At 45.9% G+C, this 15270-nt stretch overlaps 1 protein-coding gene across 2 annotated transcripts; it reads left to right on the top strand.

Moving 5' to 3' along the window:
* The first annotated feature begins 3293 nt into the window (after nt 1-3293).
* Nucleotides 3294-13704, top strand: PSMD4 (proteasome 26S subunit ubiquitin receptor, non-ATPase 4). 2 transcript variants are annotated; one of them, XM_070396594.1, is made up of 10 exons: nt 3294-3379; nt 6980-7120; nt 8769-8883; nt 9190-9276; nt 9517-9585; nt 9757-9972; nt 10340-10457; nt 10605-10736; nt 10821-10888; nt 11455-13704. In XM_070396594.1, exons 1-10 carry the CDS (start codon nt 3354-3356, stop codon nt 11623-11625), a joined length of 1143 nt encoding a protein of 380 aa, XP_070252695.1. In that variant the 5' UTR covers nt 3294-3353; the 3' UTR covers nt 11626-13704. The 2 variants fall into 2 exon arrangements, with proteins under 2 accessions (XP_070252695.1, XP_070252696.1); XM_070396595.1 differs by having other exon boundaries at nt 10340-10448; nt 11455-13702.
* The last annotated feature ends 1566 nt before the right edge of the window (nt 13705-15270 follow it).

The raw sequence follows: 15270 nt of genomic DNA, 5'->3' as shown, positions 1-15270 counted from the left end.
TATTTTCCACACTGCGCCGCCTCTGAGCCTCGATTTGCTGTTCTCTTTCCTTCTAGTTGTAGAGTCTCTCTTCAGCCAGCCTTCCTGTGGTTCTGGGTGATGTCCGTTCAGTCTTTTAGTTGTATTTTTGAAATGGTTGTTTGCGGCAGCGGTCTCCGGTGTTTACCTACGCCGCCATCTTGGTCGACTCTCCGCACCATTTATTCTTATGCTTGATTTAATCTCATGTTGTTTTGTACAGAAACATGCTTAGAAACAATTCTGGTATCTTACTTAATAATCCCTTCCCTTACATCCTCCATCAAACCCATTGGGAAATTCTATCAGTTTTGTATTTCACAATATACTCAAAATCCAACTATATGTCACCATTTTCACATCTTGTTACCACCCTGGAATAAGCCACCGTCATATCATCAGGTTATTGTAGTCTCCTAACTGATCTATCTCCTCCTGTAATCTTTTCTCAATGCAGCAGCCAGAGCTGTCCTGTTAAAACATTGAGTCTATCAATCCTCTGCTGAAAACTTCCCAACAGATCCTTATCTCAGAGTCCTTGATCCATGAGGCTGTCCGCGAGCTAGCCTCTGAACTCCCTAGGTTTTCTGGCTTTATTTATTCTCCTTCTGCCTCTCCCTCTACTCCAGCCTCTACTGGTCTCCTTGCACTTAAAGTACATCCTGACTCAGGGCATTTGTACTTGCGCTTCCCCCCAGGTGCCCTTCACGTTTCTAATGTAAGGCTCCCTAATATCCTATTTATATGCTTAGAATCACCCGTTTATTTTTCTTTGCAGTGCTTACCGTTATTTGACTATATTTACTTATTGGTTTATTGTCTGTCTGTCCCCAAAGAATGTAAGCTCCATAAGGGCAGGACTTTGTTTTGCTCCCTTCCAAGTGCTCAGAATAGTGCTTGACCCACAGGTAAATAAATTCATTGCTGGTTTTTGTTTTTTGTTTTGTTTTGTTTTTTGTTATCGGTTCTTTTCATTATAGAGCTTTTGTTTTACTGAAATATGATCCTATCAGATGTCAGTTTTTATGTGTGTTATTGCAACTTGCACATTGCTATTTGAAAAGCTTCTGACATAGTTCTAACAGAATGTCTTTTCTATTTGAAGAGAGTACTACAGAAGTGGGCAAAAGTAGGCTTACAGTTGTGTGGAAAATAATACAATAATTCTATATAATAAAAGGCTAATATGCAAATAGGCCGAATGGCGGAACGACTGGTCGCTATGATGTGCAATGACCACTAGGGGGCAGATGCTCAATGCAGGAGCTGCCCCCTGTGGTCAGTGCGCTCCCACAGGGGAAGCACTGCTCAACCAGAAGCCCTGAGACGGGCTCACCTCTCCCGCCTCCGTGGCAGTCGGACATACCTCAAGGGCTCCTGGACTGTAAGAGGGTGCAGGCCAAGCTGAGGGACACCTCCCCCCCAATGCACAAATTTCGTGCACTGGGCCTCTAGTTAATAAATAATAACATAAGAACAAACTGTTTCTAAGACTGACAACTGTAAACCTATTTTTGCCCACCCATGTAGTTCTCTGTTCTTCAGGTTGAATCAAATCAATCTTATAGGATCTAATTTTACTATCTCATTTTTAACATCCATTATATTTTGTATTCTTTGCAATATCTCCATAGACTTTTTAAAGTGTGGCAACAAAAAGCTGTTCACAGTCTATTAAATGACTGACTAAAGCTGAAATGGTGACATTTCCTTGTACAGGTATCATGGATCATGTTTTCCCAGAACCGTGATGACAGTATTCATTCAGGTCCTAGTCCCTTTGTTTGGGTTGAATGTTTGTCTTTATTTACTTCTACATTTAGAATACCAACTTATAGTTATTCCTGATGTTTAACTTATCTTTGGAGTTGCATTATTCTGATTAAACAGTAGCATTTTTGTTGATTAATCTTATGTTTTATGAAATATTCTCTTGATTTTATTTCAGCTATTCTAATTTCTATTTTGTGCAATATTAATATAGCTACATATGCTTTCTTTTATTACTATTGCCTGATATGTTGCGTTTTCCTCTCCCTTTATTTCTACCTTTTTCCCACTTAGTTTTGTGTCTCTAGTTACATTGTGTATTTTTTGTTTGTTTTTAAAAATATAAATTTTGTTTTTAAAAATATTTTAGTTATGTTTGAACTTGACGCTATTTTTCTGTGTTGTTTTTTTAAATTTTTCCTCTTTCCTGTCTATGGTTATATTGACTTTTCCCCTCCTCTAGTGATATGGAGATTTTACTCTTATACAATCTGTGATGGTTACCAGTAACTTTTGAACATATCCATTGAAACTTTACCAATGCCGAACCGGTTTGGCTCAGTGGATAGAGCGTCGGCCTGCGGACTCAAGGGTCCCAGGTTCGATTCCGGTCAAGGGCATGTGCCTTGGTTGCGGGCACATCCCCAGTAGGGGGCGTGCAGGAGGCAGCTGGTCGATCTCTCTCATCCGATGTTTCTAACTCTCTATCCCTCTCCCTTCTTCTCTGTAAAAAATCAATAAAATATATTTTAAAAAAAAAAAAAAAAGAAACTTTACCAATATCTAGGCAATATCTACAACACTCCTCTCCCCTGTTTCCAAGTTTGGTGTTCTGTTGCCATGCTTGGTCCCTTCCTTCTTTCCCTCTTCCCTCCAAGATAGACACACCTGGGATTTCCAGACGTGTGTGAGTGGTGGAAAGTAATCCAAAGCATTTTTAAATGTTACTCTTGATTAACAAATCAAAATGGTTTACTGGGTTTTGTCTCCTATTCTTTGGGAGATTCGTTAAAATTACTGATTTGTCAAACTTTTTTTCTGGGCTCCTACCAGATGTCAGGCTCTGTACTGGGCTCCGAAATTGCAATGATTGACATGTCTCCTGCCCTAATAAAATGGGAGAGATAGAAATCACAAATAAATGCAATTCAGAGAGATAAGGGTTTAGTTAGTTAGTAGTTATGAACAAAGTGCTGTGGGAAACAGTGGAAGCTGAAAAAAAGTGATCCCACCACTTTTTGAAAATGACGGGCGCTGGAGCCTGCACAACCACGAGCACTTCCAAAGGTTCCCCCACAGCTTCGCTTAGATGCCCTCAGCAGGGAACTCCACCAGAGAACTCGAATGGTGGGTAGTAACATTTTTTGTGTTACTTCGGCCACCCCGCCTCCCTCACATCCCTTTAATCTTGGCTGCGCCTACAACTCCCAGAACGCAGCGCGGGGTGGAGGCGGAACCAGCTGGCCGAGCCGAGGTCTGCGATTGGTTATGAGTGCTGGGCCAATTGGAGGAGTCGGTGTTAGGAGGCCCAGCAGACCCGGTCCGGGAGGGAGGAAGGTGGCAAGATGGTGTTGGAAAGCACTATGGTTTGGTGAGTAACAACTTAGGGGCTTCGTGAGGGGCGGGGCTGGGTCGGGGCGCGCGGAGGCCGGGTGGGCCGGGGGCAGGGCCGGGGGGCTGGTGGGCGAGACGCGCGCGTGGGCCGGGAGGGCAGGAGCTCTCGACTCCCTGAGTCATCCCGGGCCCCGGGAAGGAGGACGGGCCCGGGTACCCTGTGCTGACCCGCACCCCGCGGAGGCCACTGACCCGCCGGTCCCCGCGGCCTCTCCCTATCCCAGCGTCGCCGTCTCTAGACCAGCCCCTGGTCTGTCTGTGGTCAGAGCCATGCTCCTCAGACTCGTCGTGCTGGTCATCTGCCCTCCTCTCCCCTCCTGCACAGCAGATGTGAGGAAGGGCTGTGTGATCGGTCCCTTCCCGGCCCGGCCCCGCGGCTGCACCTGTGACCTCCCGTGTCTTCTCCAGAGGGGCCGTTCGTGGTGCTCTCTATGTGGCGGGCATTCACGGACTTGCTCTCCCTTCAGCCGCGCAGCACTGAGTTTCAGGCGAGGGTACTCAGCCTCAGCACTTTTGAGTGACTTACCCACAGTCACGCAGCTAACTTAGTGGTGCGGCCAAGATCTAAAGGTGAGCCAGCCCCAGACTTGGGCCGAGTATGTATCGGGTTGGATTAGAAGCCGAGGACACACTTTTGCAAGGTTTCAAGAGTTCCTTCTACGGGTGAGCATAGACTGTAATACAGAATAGTACGTAAACACACACATCGTCAGTTGGGGGAGACAGGGGTTTTTTTCGGGGGAGAGGATAGCATTGCCAGATAAAATATAGGATGTCCAGTTAAATTTGAATTTCAGATCAATAACACTTTTCAATATTTTTTTTAAAAAGTGGATGTAAGTATGTGCCAAAGATTGCATGGGACATACTTATACCAAAAAGTTATTTGCTGTTTATCTGAAATTCAGATTGAGCTGGGAGTTGTGTCGTTTTGTTTGCTAAACCTGGCAGCCTCTGGGAGAGAGCAGGTGTAAAGAGGACAGGGTTTGGAATCCAAAATCCTGTGCCAGTTTTTTGTTATTTACAAGCTGCGTGTTCTTGAGAATGTAGTAAATCTGCCTATAAAATGGGGATCATAGAGCTCAGTTAGGTAAAATGTATGTGATGGTTTTCTGTAAAAAGCACAGCACTGGTGCTTGAGGAGCCCTTAAGAAAGAGGGACCTTGAAGGGACTTGGGTAAATGTTGGGAAGAAGAGGAGGGAAGGGCATAAAGCTGCTGAGAGGTCACTGCCCCAGGCATGGAAGGGATTAGGAAACTGACTAATGTGGCTTCTTATCAGATTGTTGGTGTGAGGGTGCTCCTTTTCGTTTTGAAAGGTAGATGGGCCCAGGTAGACGACCCCACATGTCACATTGAGGGTGGTTGGACTCTGTCCTGTACCCTTCAATAGAGGACTGTGGAAAAAGTTCGGAGGACGGCGGAGGCAGAGAAGTACACACAGTGGCATTTCATAATGACCCGGCTTGGTACAGGAGGAAAGATTGGGCTTATTGGTGGCCTATTGGAATAGCTCAGGCACAGAATAATGATGAGAGCCACCCCTTCTCTCCTTTTTTTTTTTTTTTGTGGGCCCTCATGCTTTGCTTTCTCAGAATTCTCAGGAGGAGTTTATTAAAAATTGCTACTGTTTGACTCTACCCTCAATCTGCTGAGTCAGACCTCCCAGCCAGGGAAGTCCAGGCGTGTGTATTTTTTTTTTTTAATGAAGACTTTTATGGAATAGCTGGATAATACTATTTTGATATGAATTTTTGATGGGAAAAATTACACACTGTTGAGCAAAAGTCATCACAAAAAGCACATATATTATCCCATTCGTATAAAGTTCAAAATTGGGAAAACTAAGCAATGTGATTTTTTGGATGCATAGCTAGATGTTAAGCATCCATGTTGTTAACACCACCACCACTGCCATCACCCTCCCAGGGGTTCTGATACACAACAAAGTGTGAGAACTACTGCCATATTCTTCACTCTCTCAAGCACCCTTTTCTCATTTTGACACCTTTCTTCCAGCTTTCATCCATTTGTGGGTCTTGCCCACAATCCTTATACTTAGTAACTATTCCATCTGGATGATCCTCAAAGCCTTCATTGTTTTTTTTATTTGGACTCATCACTGTACTTTAAGCTAGAGAGGCAATTACTTCCCTGTTGGGGGAATAACCAGAAACAGTGTATTGGGAGAAAAGGACTAATAATGCATGGTCAGTAGAGTCAGCCCTTGATGCCCTTTATATAGATTGAGTTTCCAGTATAAGAATGAGTCTGTGTTTCATGCTTACTGTTAGGTATTGCGCTAAGTACTTTCCATGCATTTAATCCTCAGAGCAGTCCTATAGGGTTGGTACAATAAAACCCATTTTATACATGAAATAAGTGGACCTTAGAGAAATTAAGTAACTTCTTCAGGATCATAGAATTAGCAAGTAGCAGAATGGGGATTTGAACCTGTGCCTGAAGAACACTGACTGCCCTTTACTTCTGTTCCACTTACCTTCCAGTAGCTACTTAATGACCTCTCTTCATCATTTTTGGTTTGTATATGTTGCCAGGCAAAGGATACCAAAGAAGAAAATTGCCTTATCCGTATTTTGCTCAGCAGTAGAAATGAGGTGTCTTATCTAGGACACGGCTTTATTCATTAACACAGATGGGATCGTTGATAGTTAGAGTTCTTTTGTTTTTAATTTTATTGATTTCAGAGAGGAAGGAAGAGGGAGAGAGAGAGATAGAAACATCAGTGATGAGAATCACTGATCAGCTGCCTTCTGCACACCCCACACTGGGGATTGAGCCCACAACCCAGGCATGTGATCCTACTGGGAATCGAACCGTGATCTGCTGGTTCGTAGTTCCCTGCTCAACCACTGAGCTACTCCAGTTGGGCGATTGTTAGAATTTTAAGAATTGATTCTGTTCTGGGGCTTGTATAACTGCTTCCCTTATCTGCCTTCTTCTGGTCTCTGGGAAGCTGGAGTTTGTAGTCATATGATCTGGATTCTGGTAGTTTATGAAAAGTTGTGGGGATAGGAGAGGTAAGACTCCAAATTCATGAAACCTCATTTTTGCAGTTCAGTCCAGGAGTTATACATTTGATCAGATGACTTCATTGTACTTTCCTGCATTCAGTGCTGCCAAGTGTGTTATTTTATACGTATTTTTAAGTTGCCTTCTTCATTTCTTACCATTAAAATGGAATACTCCCATTTTAATGGCAGACTTAGAATATTCATCCTTGACAATATTTAATAACACGTGCACCTTATAGAAAGACGGTTGTGATATATCAGTAGATTGCAACCTTTGATGCTTATCAGAATCACTGTGGAGTAGAGATTTAAATTTTTTTCCTTCCTTTGGTCATTTTGAGTTGGTAAGTTTGAGTTCGGGCCGGGTCATCTATATATTAAAAGAAAGAGCTGGAGGTGATTTTGAGTTCCACAAAGACAGGCCCCCCCCCCCCCCCCCCCCCCACACACACACACACAATTCCTCTCACAGGTCCCTGAAACTGGAGAGGATGCCTGGGGTCCTATACAATGTCTTTTCTCTCCTTCCCTCCTAATCGGTAGCGTGGACAACAGCGAGTATATGCGGAATGGGGACTTCTTACCTACCCGGCTGCAGGCCCAACAGGACGCTGTCAACATAGTATGTCACTCCAAGACCCGTAGCAACCCTGAGAACAACGTGGGCCTCATCACACTGGCCAAGTACGTGGGACAGAGGAGGAGGGGGTTTGGCAGGTGGGTGGGGGTTTCCCACATGTCACCCACTGTCGTGTCTAGGTTGCTACCCTTTTGTAGATTTCGTGAGGCTTTTTTTGCCCATCACCTTCCTAGACTACCTTCTTCACTGTTTAGTGTAAATATAAATAGTAACTTGGTTTTAATATTAACCTGAATTTAATACAGTTATGAAGCTCAGTCTCCTGGGGTAAAAGTTCACAGTGTTTTTAAAGTCTGTGAAAAGTGATTTGGGGTCAGAGCCCTGTTACGTCCAAAGTGATTTGCTTTAGGAATTGATAATCCGCAAATGAGTAACCACTCATCCCAGTGTGTATATTGTTCTCGGGAAAATGAGTCTGGAAATGGAGACAGTGGGAGAGAATCATAGTAGCATCCAACAGTTGTGGAGGGGTCTCAGCCCTGCCAGCAAGGTAGCCTGAGAGAAGTAAGGGGGAAGCACTGGAAGGGAGAGAGCAGGTTTTTACAACATCAACCGCTTATTTTTTGTGCCTCACATCTACTGTGCACTGGATCCCCCCCCCCCCCTCCCAGTTTGATTGAGGTATAATTGATATGTACCATTGTATAAGGTTAAGATATACCACATAATGACTTGATAAATGTATATATAGTTGATCCTTGAACAATATGGATTTGAACTCCCTGGGTCCACTTGGATAAAGATTTAAAAAAAATAAATATACAGTTGGCTCTTCGTATCCCCAGGATTTTTATTCACGGACTCAGCCAGTTGTGGATCAAAACCAGTATTTTTTATCTTGGTTGGAGGTTCCAACTGTATGCACTGTTCTATGCTATTTAAAAAAAAAAATTTTTTTTATTGATTTCAGAGAGGAAGGGAGAGTGAGAGAGAGAGAGAGAGAAACATCAATGATGAGAGAGAATCATTGATCGGCTGCCTCCTGCACATCCCCCACTGGGGATCGAGCCCGCATCCTGGGCATGTGCCCTTGACCGGAATCAAACCTGGGACTCTTCAGTCCGCAGGCCAATCCTCTATCCACTGAGCCCAATCGGCTAGAGCAGTGGTCGGCAAACTGGCTTGCGAGGCACATGCGGCTCTTTGGCCCCTTGAGTGTGGCTCTTTCACAAAATACCACGTGTGGGCGCGCATGTACAGTGCGATTGAAACTTCGTGGCCCATGCACAGAAGTCGGTATTTTGTGGAAGAGCCACACTCAAGGGGCCAAAGAGCTGCACGTGACTCTCGAGCCGCAGTTTGCCAACCCCTGGGCTAGGGCTTCTATGCTATTTTTTATAAGGGACTTGAGCATCTGCAGATATTGGTATCTGTGGGGTGTCCTGGAACTAATCCCCGATGGATACTCAGGGATTAGTTATGTTTTGGGGGAGTCAAAAGTTATACATGGATTTTTCACTGTGCCCCTCGTTGTTGAAGGGTGAACTGTATTGTGAATGATTACTATAATAAGATAACATCCACATCTCATATAATTATAACTTGTTATTCCTTGCATTGACAACTTTTAGATGTTAAAGAAAAGTAGAGATTACAGTTATTGTCAAGTTCTCTGAAGAAAAGATGAGTCGAACATAGTTTAGAGACACTTGTTTTGACCTGAAATCATGGAATGCTTTCCCCATATCCCAGTGACTGTGAAGTACTGACCACACTCACCCCTGACACCGGCCGCATCCTGTCCAAGCTTCATACTGTCCAGCCCAAGGGCAAGATCACCTTCTGCACTGGCATCCGAGTGGCCCATGTGAGTCCTGGATCCCTTTGATGGTTTCTCCTTGCTCTGAGGTTCTGCCGCCAACGTTGTTCATTTCTCCCCTGGAATCTTGAGCCAGAACCAGAGCAAGGGAAGAGAGATGGCCTAGAGAAGGAGTAGGAAGGATATGGTGGGATGAATGACAAGAATGGGAGAGTGAAGGAAAGGGGTTAGACCTTGTGTGAGCATGATGGTAGACTTGAGGTCTGTAGAAACCATAAGAAAACAAGAACCGAGTGACAGAGGAAAGCTCAGTGATTGCTCAGGCTGACTGAGAACTTCCTCTTCCTTTACAAGTTGGCTTTGAAGCACCGACAGGGCAAGAATCACAAGATGCGCATCATTGCCTTTGTGGGGAGCCCCGTGGAGGACAACGAGAAGGATGTGAGTCCCCGTGGCAGCTGGGGATTCGGGCGGGAAGTACCTGGAATGGGTCTTTCAGCCTTAGGCGAGCCTGGCAGGGGCAGTGGGTTCATCACTTTGGGGGAAGGTGGATGTGCAGAATGTAGTGTTTCTCCTGGGGGACCTTGGGAGGTCAGCAGAGTTCTGCGTGCCTTTGTGAGGTGTGTCACTTGCCCTCATGGTGTCGGACGGATTTCCTCATGTATCTCCCCTTCTTCCCAGCTGGTGAAACTGGCGAAACGCCTCAAGAAGGAGAAAGTAAATGTTGACATTATCAATTTTGGGGAAGAGGTGAGTAAGGACTAGTGGGGGGCATTGACTTGATTTGGTTGTAGCCTGAGAAGCGTCCTTCCCCAGAGGGGGCCTGTGCTGTGGAGAGTAGCTGCAGACGAGGACTGAGGTGGCAGACAATGGGGAGCGAGCGGGGCAGCAAGGAGAGTCTCCGTGTTCTTTCCTCCCCAGGAAGTGAACACGGAAAAGCTGACAGCCTTTGTGAACACGTTGAATGGCAAAGATGGAACTGGATCTCATCTGGTGACAGTGCCTCCTGGGCCCAGCCTCGCTGATGCCCTCATCAGTTCTCCGATTCTGGCTGGTGAAGGCGGTGCCATGCTGGGTCTTGGTGCCAGTGACTTTGAATTTGGAGTGGATCCCAGTGCTGATCCTGAGCTGGCCCTGGTGAGCAAACGTTGACCTCAGGTAGAGCCCAAGGGTCCTCCTTTGACCTCTACTGACACACCCACAGGCCACACAGCTCCTGTAGGGCTAGCAGTCCTACACACCCCGCTCATTTCCCAGGCCTCCCTGTGTCCCTCTGCTGCAGAACTGCATCTGATCTCTAAGGGCAACAGTGTCGGACTCTTGTTCGCTTCTCCTGGTCAAACCCCAGGCTTCTCCCCGGTCCTTTTTTCCTGTTTCACCTCTCCGGCTTTTCCATATGCGTAAACCAGAAGGTGCCCCTTGTGCTCCTTTGCACCCCTCAGCTGACGTCCCCACGGGTGAGGGAGGGTGGGAGAACATCTGACCTTGCCCTGTCCTCCGCCAGGCCCTTCGAGTTTCTATGGAAGAGCAGCGGCAGCGGCAGGAGGAGGAGGCCCGTCGGGCAGCCGCAGCCTCCGCTGCCGAGGCTGGGATTGCTTCGACTGGGACTGAAGGTGAAAGAGGTGGAATCTGAAGTCCCGGGACTGCGGGGTGCTCCATGGGAGTGGGGGGTCGGGCAGTATGGGAATATGTGGGCGGAGGGAGTGCTTTGGGGTGGGTCTGTGTGGCATATGGCACCAGTTCCATCCTGCCACTGTATCCTTTCCCAGACTCAGACGACGCCCTGCTGAAAATGACCATCGGCCAGCAGGAGTTCAGCCGCACCGGGCTCCCTGACCTAAGCAGCATGACTGAGGAAGAGCAGATCGCTTATGCCATGCAGATGTCCCTGCAGGGCGCAGGTGAGCCAGGCCTGGGCGGTAGTTTTCGGACGGAGAGGTTGGGGTGGGGAAATGGAACTGAACAGACTGGCCTCTTTTCCTCAGAGTTTGGCCAGGCAGAATCATCTGACATTGATGCCAGTTCAGCCATGGACACCTCTGAGCCCGCCAAGGTGAGCTCATCAAGCTTAACCGCACCCCCCCGCCCCCCGTGCTCAGATGCTTGGCTCTCTCGGCCTAGGACAGTTCCTCCTTTTGGGCTTATAGGCGAGCTCTTTGAGGAGCACATGGAAACAGACACGTGGATAAACATTTCTTGCGTGTAAACCTTGCTAAGGCATGCTAGTGGTCGGGGTTGGAGAGGGGTCCTAGTACTCTATAATTTTCCTCCCCTGCTGGTGGGAGCAGGCTGGACAGTTCTCTAGGATGTCATCTTCCCAGGACAGTGAAAAGCAGGTCTAGGAAAAAGAAAAAGGAGGAGGGGGTGTGTGATAGCCGGAAACCTAAACGTGATTGTGGGTTTTTACCCTTCGAGCTCAGGAAGCAAAGCTCTCAGGTTTCTCCTCTATGGAGATGACACATGTTTGCATTCATACTATATAGATACTGGGTGTTTTCCTGAATCTTCCTTCCTACCTTTGGCCAGAGGTGTCCCTCACCCCCAGACTGTGGAGAGAGGGGCGCAGGCAGCAGTGTGCTCCCCGCCACCCCGCCCCACGCTGACACTGCCCTTTTTCAGGAGGAGGACGATTACGACGTGATGCAGGACCCTGAGTTCCTGCAGAGCGTCCTGGAGAACCTTCCAGGTGTGGACCCCAACAATGAGGCCATTCGAAATGCCATGGGCTCCCTGGCCTCCCAGGCCACCAAGGATGGCAAGAAGGAAAAGAAGGAGGAGGACAAGAAATGAGACTGGAGGGAAGGGTAGCTGAGTTTACCCGGGGGCTGCACTGGGTGGGTGGGATATAGGGCTAGATATGTTAACCAATCCAACTAAATAAAGCTTGGAAACTTTTTTTTTCTTCAAATAGTAGTTCTCTGAGTGTGAGAGAGAGGAGGATATGGCATGAAGGAGCGCATTCCCTGTTGAGGTCTCAGTGTCTTTAATGTGGGGTCTCTAAATCCTGACTTACTCCCCTTCCCATCTCCTTCCATGACCGTCTCCTCACATTTCTCCTGCCCTGGGACTCTTTTACTTGCATTAAGAGAAGCTTTGCTGAGAGTCGCTGTGTTGGGCTCTAGGGCCACAGAGGTGAACAGAAAACAGTACTGGCCTTTGGGGACTCTGAGTCTAGGGCAGGGCTGGCACATAAATGAGCGATTAGACACGTCTGCTATATACCCAAAGCGGCATGAGCAAGGCACTCGAGTCAGCAAGAAGAAAGGGCCAAACTCTTGCAGCCTCTGAAGGCTCCTGGAGGTAACATTTGAGCCCTCTAATGGTGAAACGATTTTCATCCTCAAGGAACAGATGGGGATGTTTCCAGTATGTGCTGATGGTGTGCAGATGCTTCTGAGGAATTGAGTAGCTCAGGACTGCTTGGGTGAGTGGCAGCAGACAGAGTTGGAGAAGTAGGCAGCAGTCAACACCAAAGGTCAGCGGTCCTTCAGGGCTGACTTTCACAAAGGAGTCTGTGAAGCCCTGGAGCACCAAATGTAGAGGAAAGCTTTTTTGTGTGGGATAGAATGCAGAATTCACATTACCCCCACCCCCTTTATTTTATGAAAGAGGTAAATAATATTTGACACATGAAATGCTTCCGTATAAAGCATGAAACATAAAAACAAACTGAACATATCTGAAGCCACTCAAATTTAAGAGCTAGAATATTTCCTTGTCACATATCTATGCCTTTTTTTTTTTTTTAATCCTCACCCAAGGATATGCTTATTGATTTTAGAGAGGGAAGGAAGAGAGGAACAGATGTGAGAGAACATCGATTGGTTGCCTTCCATACATGCTCCGACAGGGAATTAAATCCGCAACCTTTTGATAGGCCGACGCTACAACCAACTGAGCCACGCTGGCCAGGGCTCGCTGCCTTTATTTTTTGTTTTATTTTTTAATATATTTTTTACTGATTTCAGAGAGGAAGGGAGAGGGAGAGAGACATAGAAACATCAATGATGGGAGAGAATCATTGATGGGCTGCCTCCTGCACGCCCCACACTGGGGATTGAGCCCGCAACCCGGGCATGTGCCTTGACTGGGAATCGAACCATGAGCTCCTGGTTCATAGGTCAATACTCAGCCACTGAGCCACGCCAGCTGGGCCCCTATGCCACCTCTCCACATCCTCCTCAAAGATAACTATTAGCCTGAATTTTTATTTTTTCCTTTCAGTTTTCTCATATACACATAGCTTCCTGACCAGAATATGTTCAGCTTTGCTTGTTTTTGAGCTTAATGAAAAATACTTTTATCCTGTGAGACTTTTGGGACTTGGTCTTTTAACAACTGTTTTGTTTCTGGAGTTTCATCAAAGTTGTTTGCTTCGTTTTTCATGGTTGTATAGTATTCTGTGAATAGACTGCTGTCTTTATTTTCCTATTGATGGACATTTGCATTGTTGCCAGTTATATTTCTGTTATCAACAGTTACAGTGGGTTTTTTACATCTGTCCTGATGCACCTGTGCACAAGTTTCTTCAGGGCCCTTCACAGGGTGGTGCCAAATGGTTCCTCAGAGTGGTTGTATGAACTGCCCTCCGGCAGTGTAAGAATTCCTGTTCTCATTGTTTCCAGACCGTGATGTTGGTAGGACTTAACTTTCTGCCAGTCTAGTGAGGATAGGAGAACTCATTGTGGTCTTACTCTGTATTTCCCTGATTATTAATGAGATTGAGCTTGATCATCTTTTCATATATTTCTAAATAAGTCTTTGTATTTCCATTTTTTGTGAAATGTCTCTTCATATTTTTTGTCCCATTTTCCTTTTGGGTTGTCTATATATTGATGTTCTGAAGGAATGCTTTATTAAATCATTATTGGTTATATATGTTGTAAATATGTTCTCCCTATCTATGACTTGTCCTTTCACTTTTTTTATATATATATTTTATTGATTTTTTACAGAGAGGAAGGGAGAGGGATAGAGAGTTAGAAACATCGATGAGAGGGAAACATCGATCAGCTGCCTCCTGCACACCCCCTACTGGAGTTGTGCCCACAACCAAGGTACATGCCCTTGACCGGAATCGAACCTGCGACCCTTCAGTCCGCAGGCTGACACTCTTTTCACTGAGCCAAACCGGTTACGGTGTCCTTTCACTTTTTAAAAAAATTTTTTAATTGATTTTTTTTTTTTTTTTTTTTAGAGAGAGGTGAAGGGGGTAAGAGAGGGAGAAAGAAACATTGATGTGAGAAAGAAACATCCATTGGCTGCCTCCTGCATGCACCCTGACTAGGGATCAAACCTAACCGAAACCTGTGTGTGTGCACTGATCAGGAATCGAACCCGCCACCTTTTGGTGTACGGGACGATGCTCCAACCAACTGATCCACATCAGCCAGGGCATCTTTCCACTTTTTAAAAGTTGTCCTTTATTTATTTATTTATTTATTTAATTTTTTTGTTAATCCTCACCAGAGGATATTTGTTCCATTGCTTTTCAGAAAGAGAGTGGGAGGGATATAGGTAGAGGGGGAGAGAGAGAGATTGATTGGTTGACCCCTGCACACGCTCCCATGGGGGCCAGGGATCGAACCTGCAACCCAGGTATGTGTTCTTGACTGGGAATCAAACCCGGGACCCTTTGGTATGTGGGCTGGTGCTCTGACCACTGAACGCACCGGCCAGGGCTGTTTTCCACTTATGTATGCATTCATTGGTTGCTTCTTCTTTTTTTTTTTTTTTTTTTTAATATATTTTATTGATTTTTTCAGAGAGGAAGGGAGAGGGATAGAGTTAGAAACATCGATGAGAGAGAAACATGGATCAGCTGCCTCCTGCACACTCCCCACTGGGGATGTGCCCGCAACCAAGGTACATGCCCTTGACCGGAATCGAACCTGGGACCCTTGAGTCCGCAGTCCGACGCTCTATCCGCTGAGCCAAACTGGTTAGGGCCATTGGTTGCTTCTTATATGTGCCCTGACCAGGAAACAAACCCACCACCTTGGTGTGTCAGGGTGACACTCTAGCCGACTGTGATACCCAGCCAGGGCATCCTAGTGTTCTTATCACTTAGGAAAAGGGTTTTAGGAGTTCTGTGCCAGGAACCAGGGGCAGAGACCAATATTTATTGTTTCTATTATCTCTCACATAGAAATTTCTTATTCCATCCAAAATCGATTTTTGTGTACATTGAGATATGGATCTAATTTCAATTTTTAAACATGGAAAACCATTTGTTATAGCACTGTTTATTGAGAAATCCCATCTTTCCCCAGTGATCTGAGCTATTCTGCCTGGGCCAAGATTCCGTGAATTTCTTTTCCAGTATCCCAAAGTCAGACCTTAAAGCCTGAATGTAAACACGGTTCCACAAAATGAAGCTAGAAAACTTATTTTGTGCTTACATTATGTGGGTGAGTTCCATTTGGACACTATATT

Source organism: Myotis yumanensis, unplaced genomic scaffold (genome assembly GCF_028538775.1).
Source record: "Myotis yumanensis isolate MYYU_CA2020_CCGP unplaced genomic scaffold, mMyoYum1.0.hap1 SCAF_17, whole genome shotgun sequence".
NCBI lineage: Eukaryota > Metazoa > Chordata > Mammalia > Chiroptera > Vespertilionidae > Myotis > Myotis yumanensis.
Note: the sequence above shows the minus strand (reverse complement) of the source record. Positions and strands in the feature narration are given on the sequence as shown.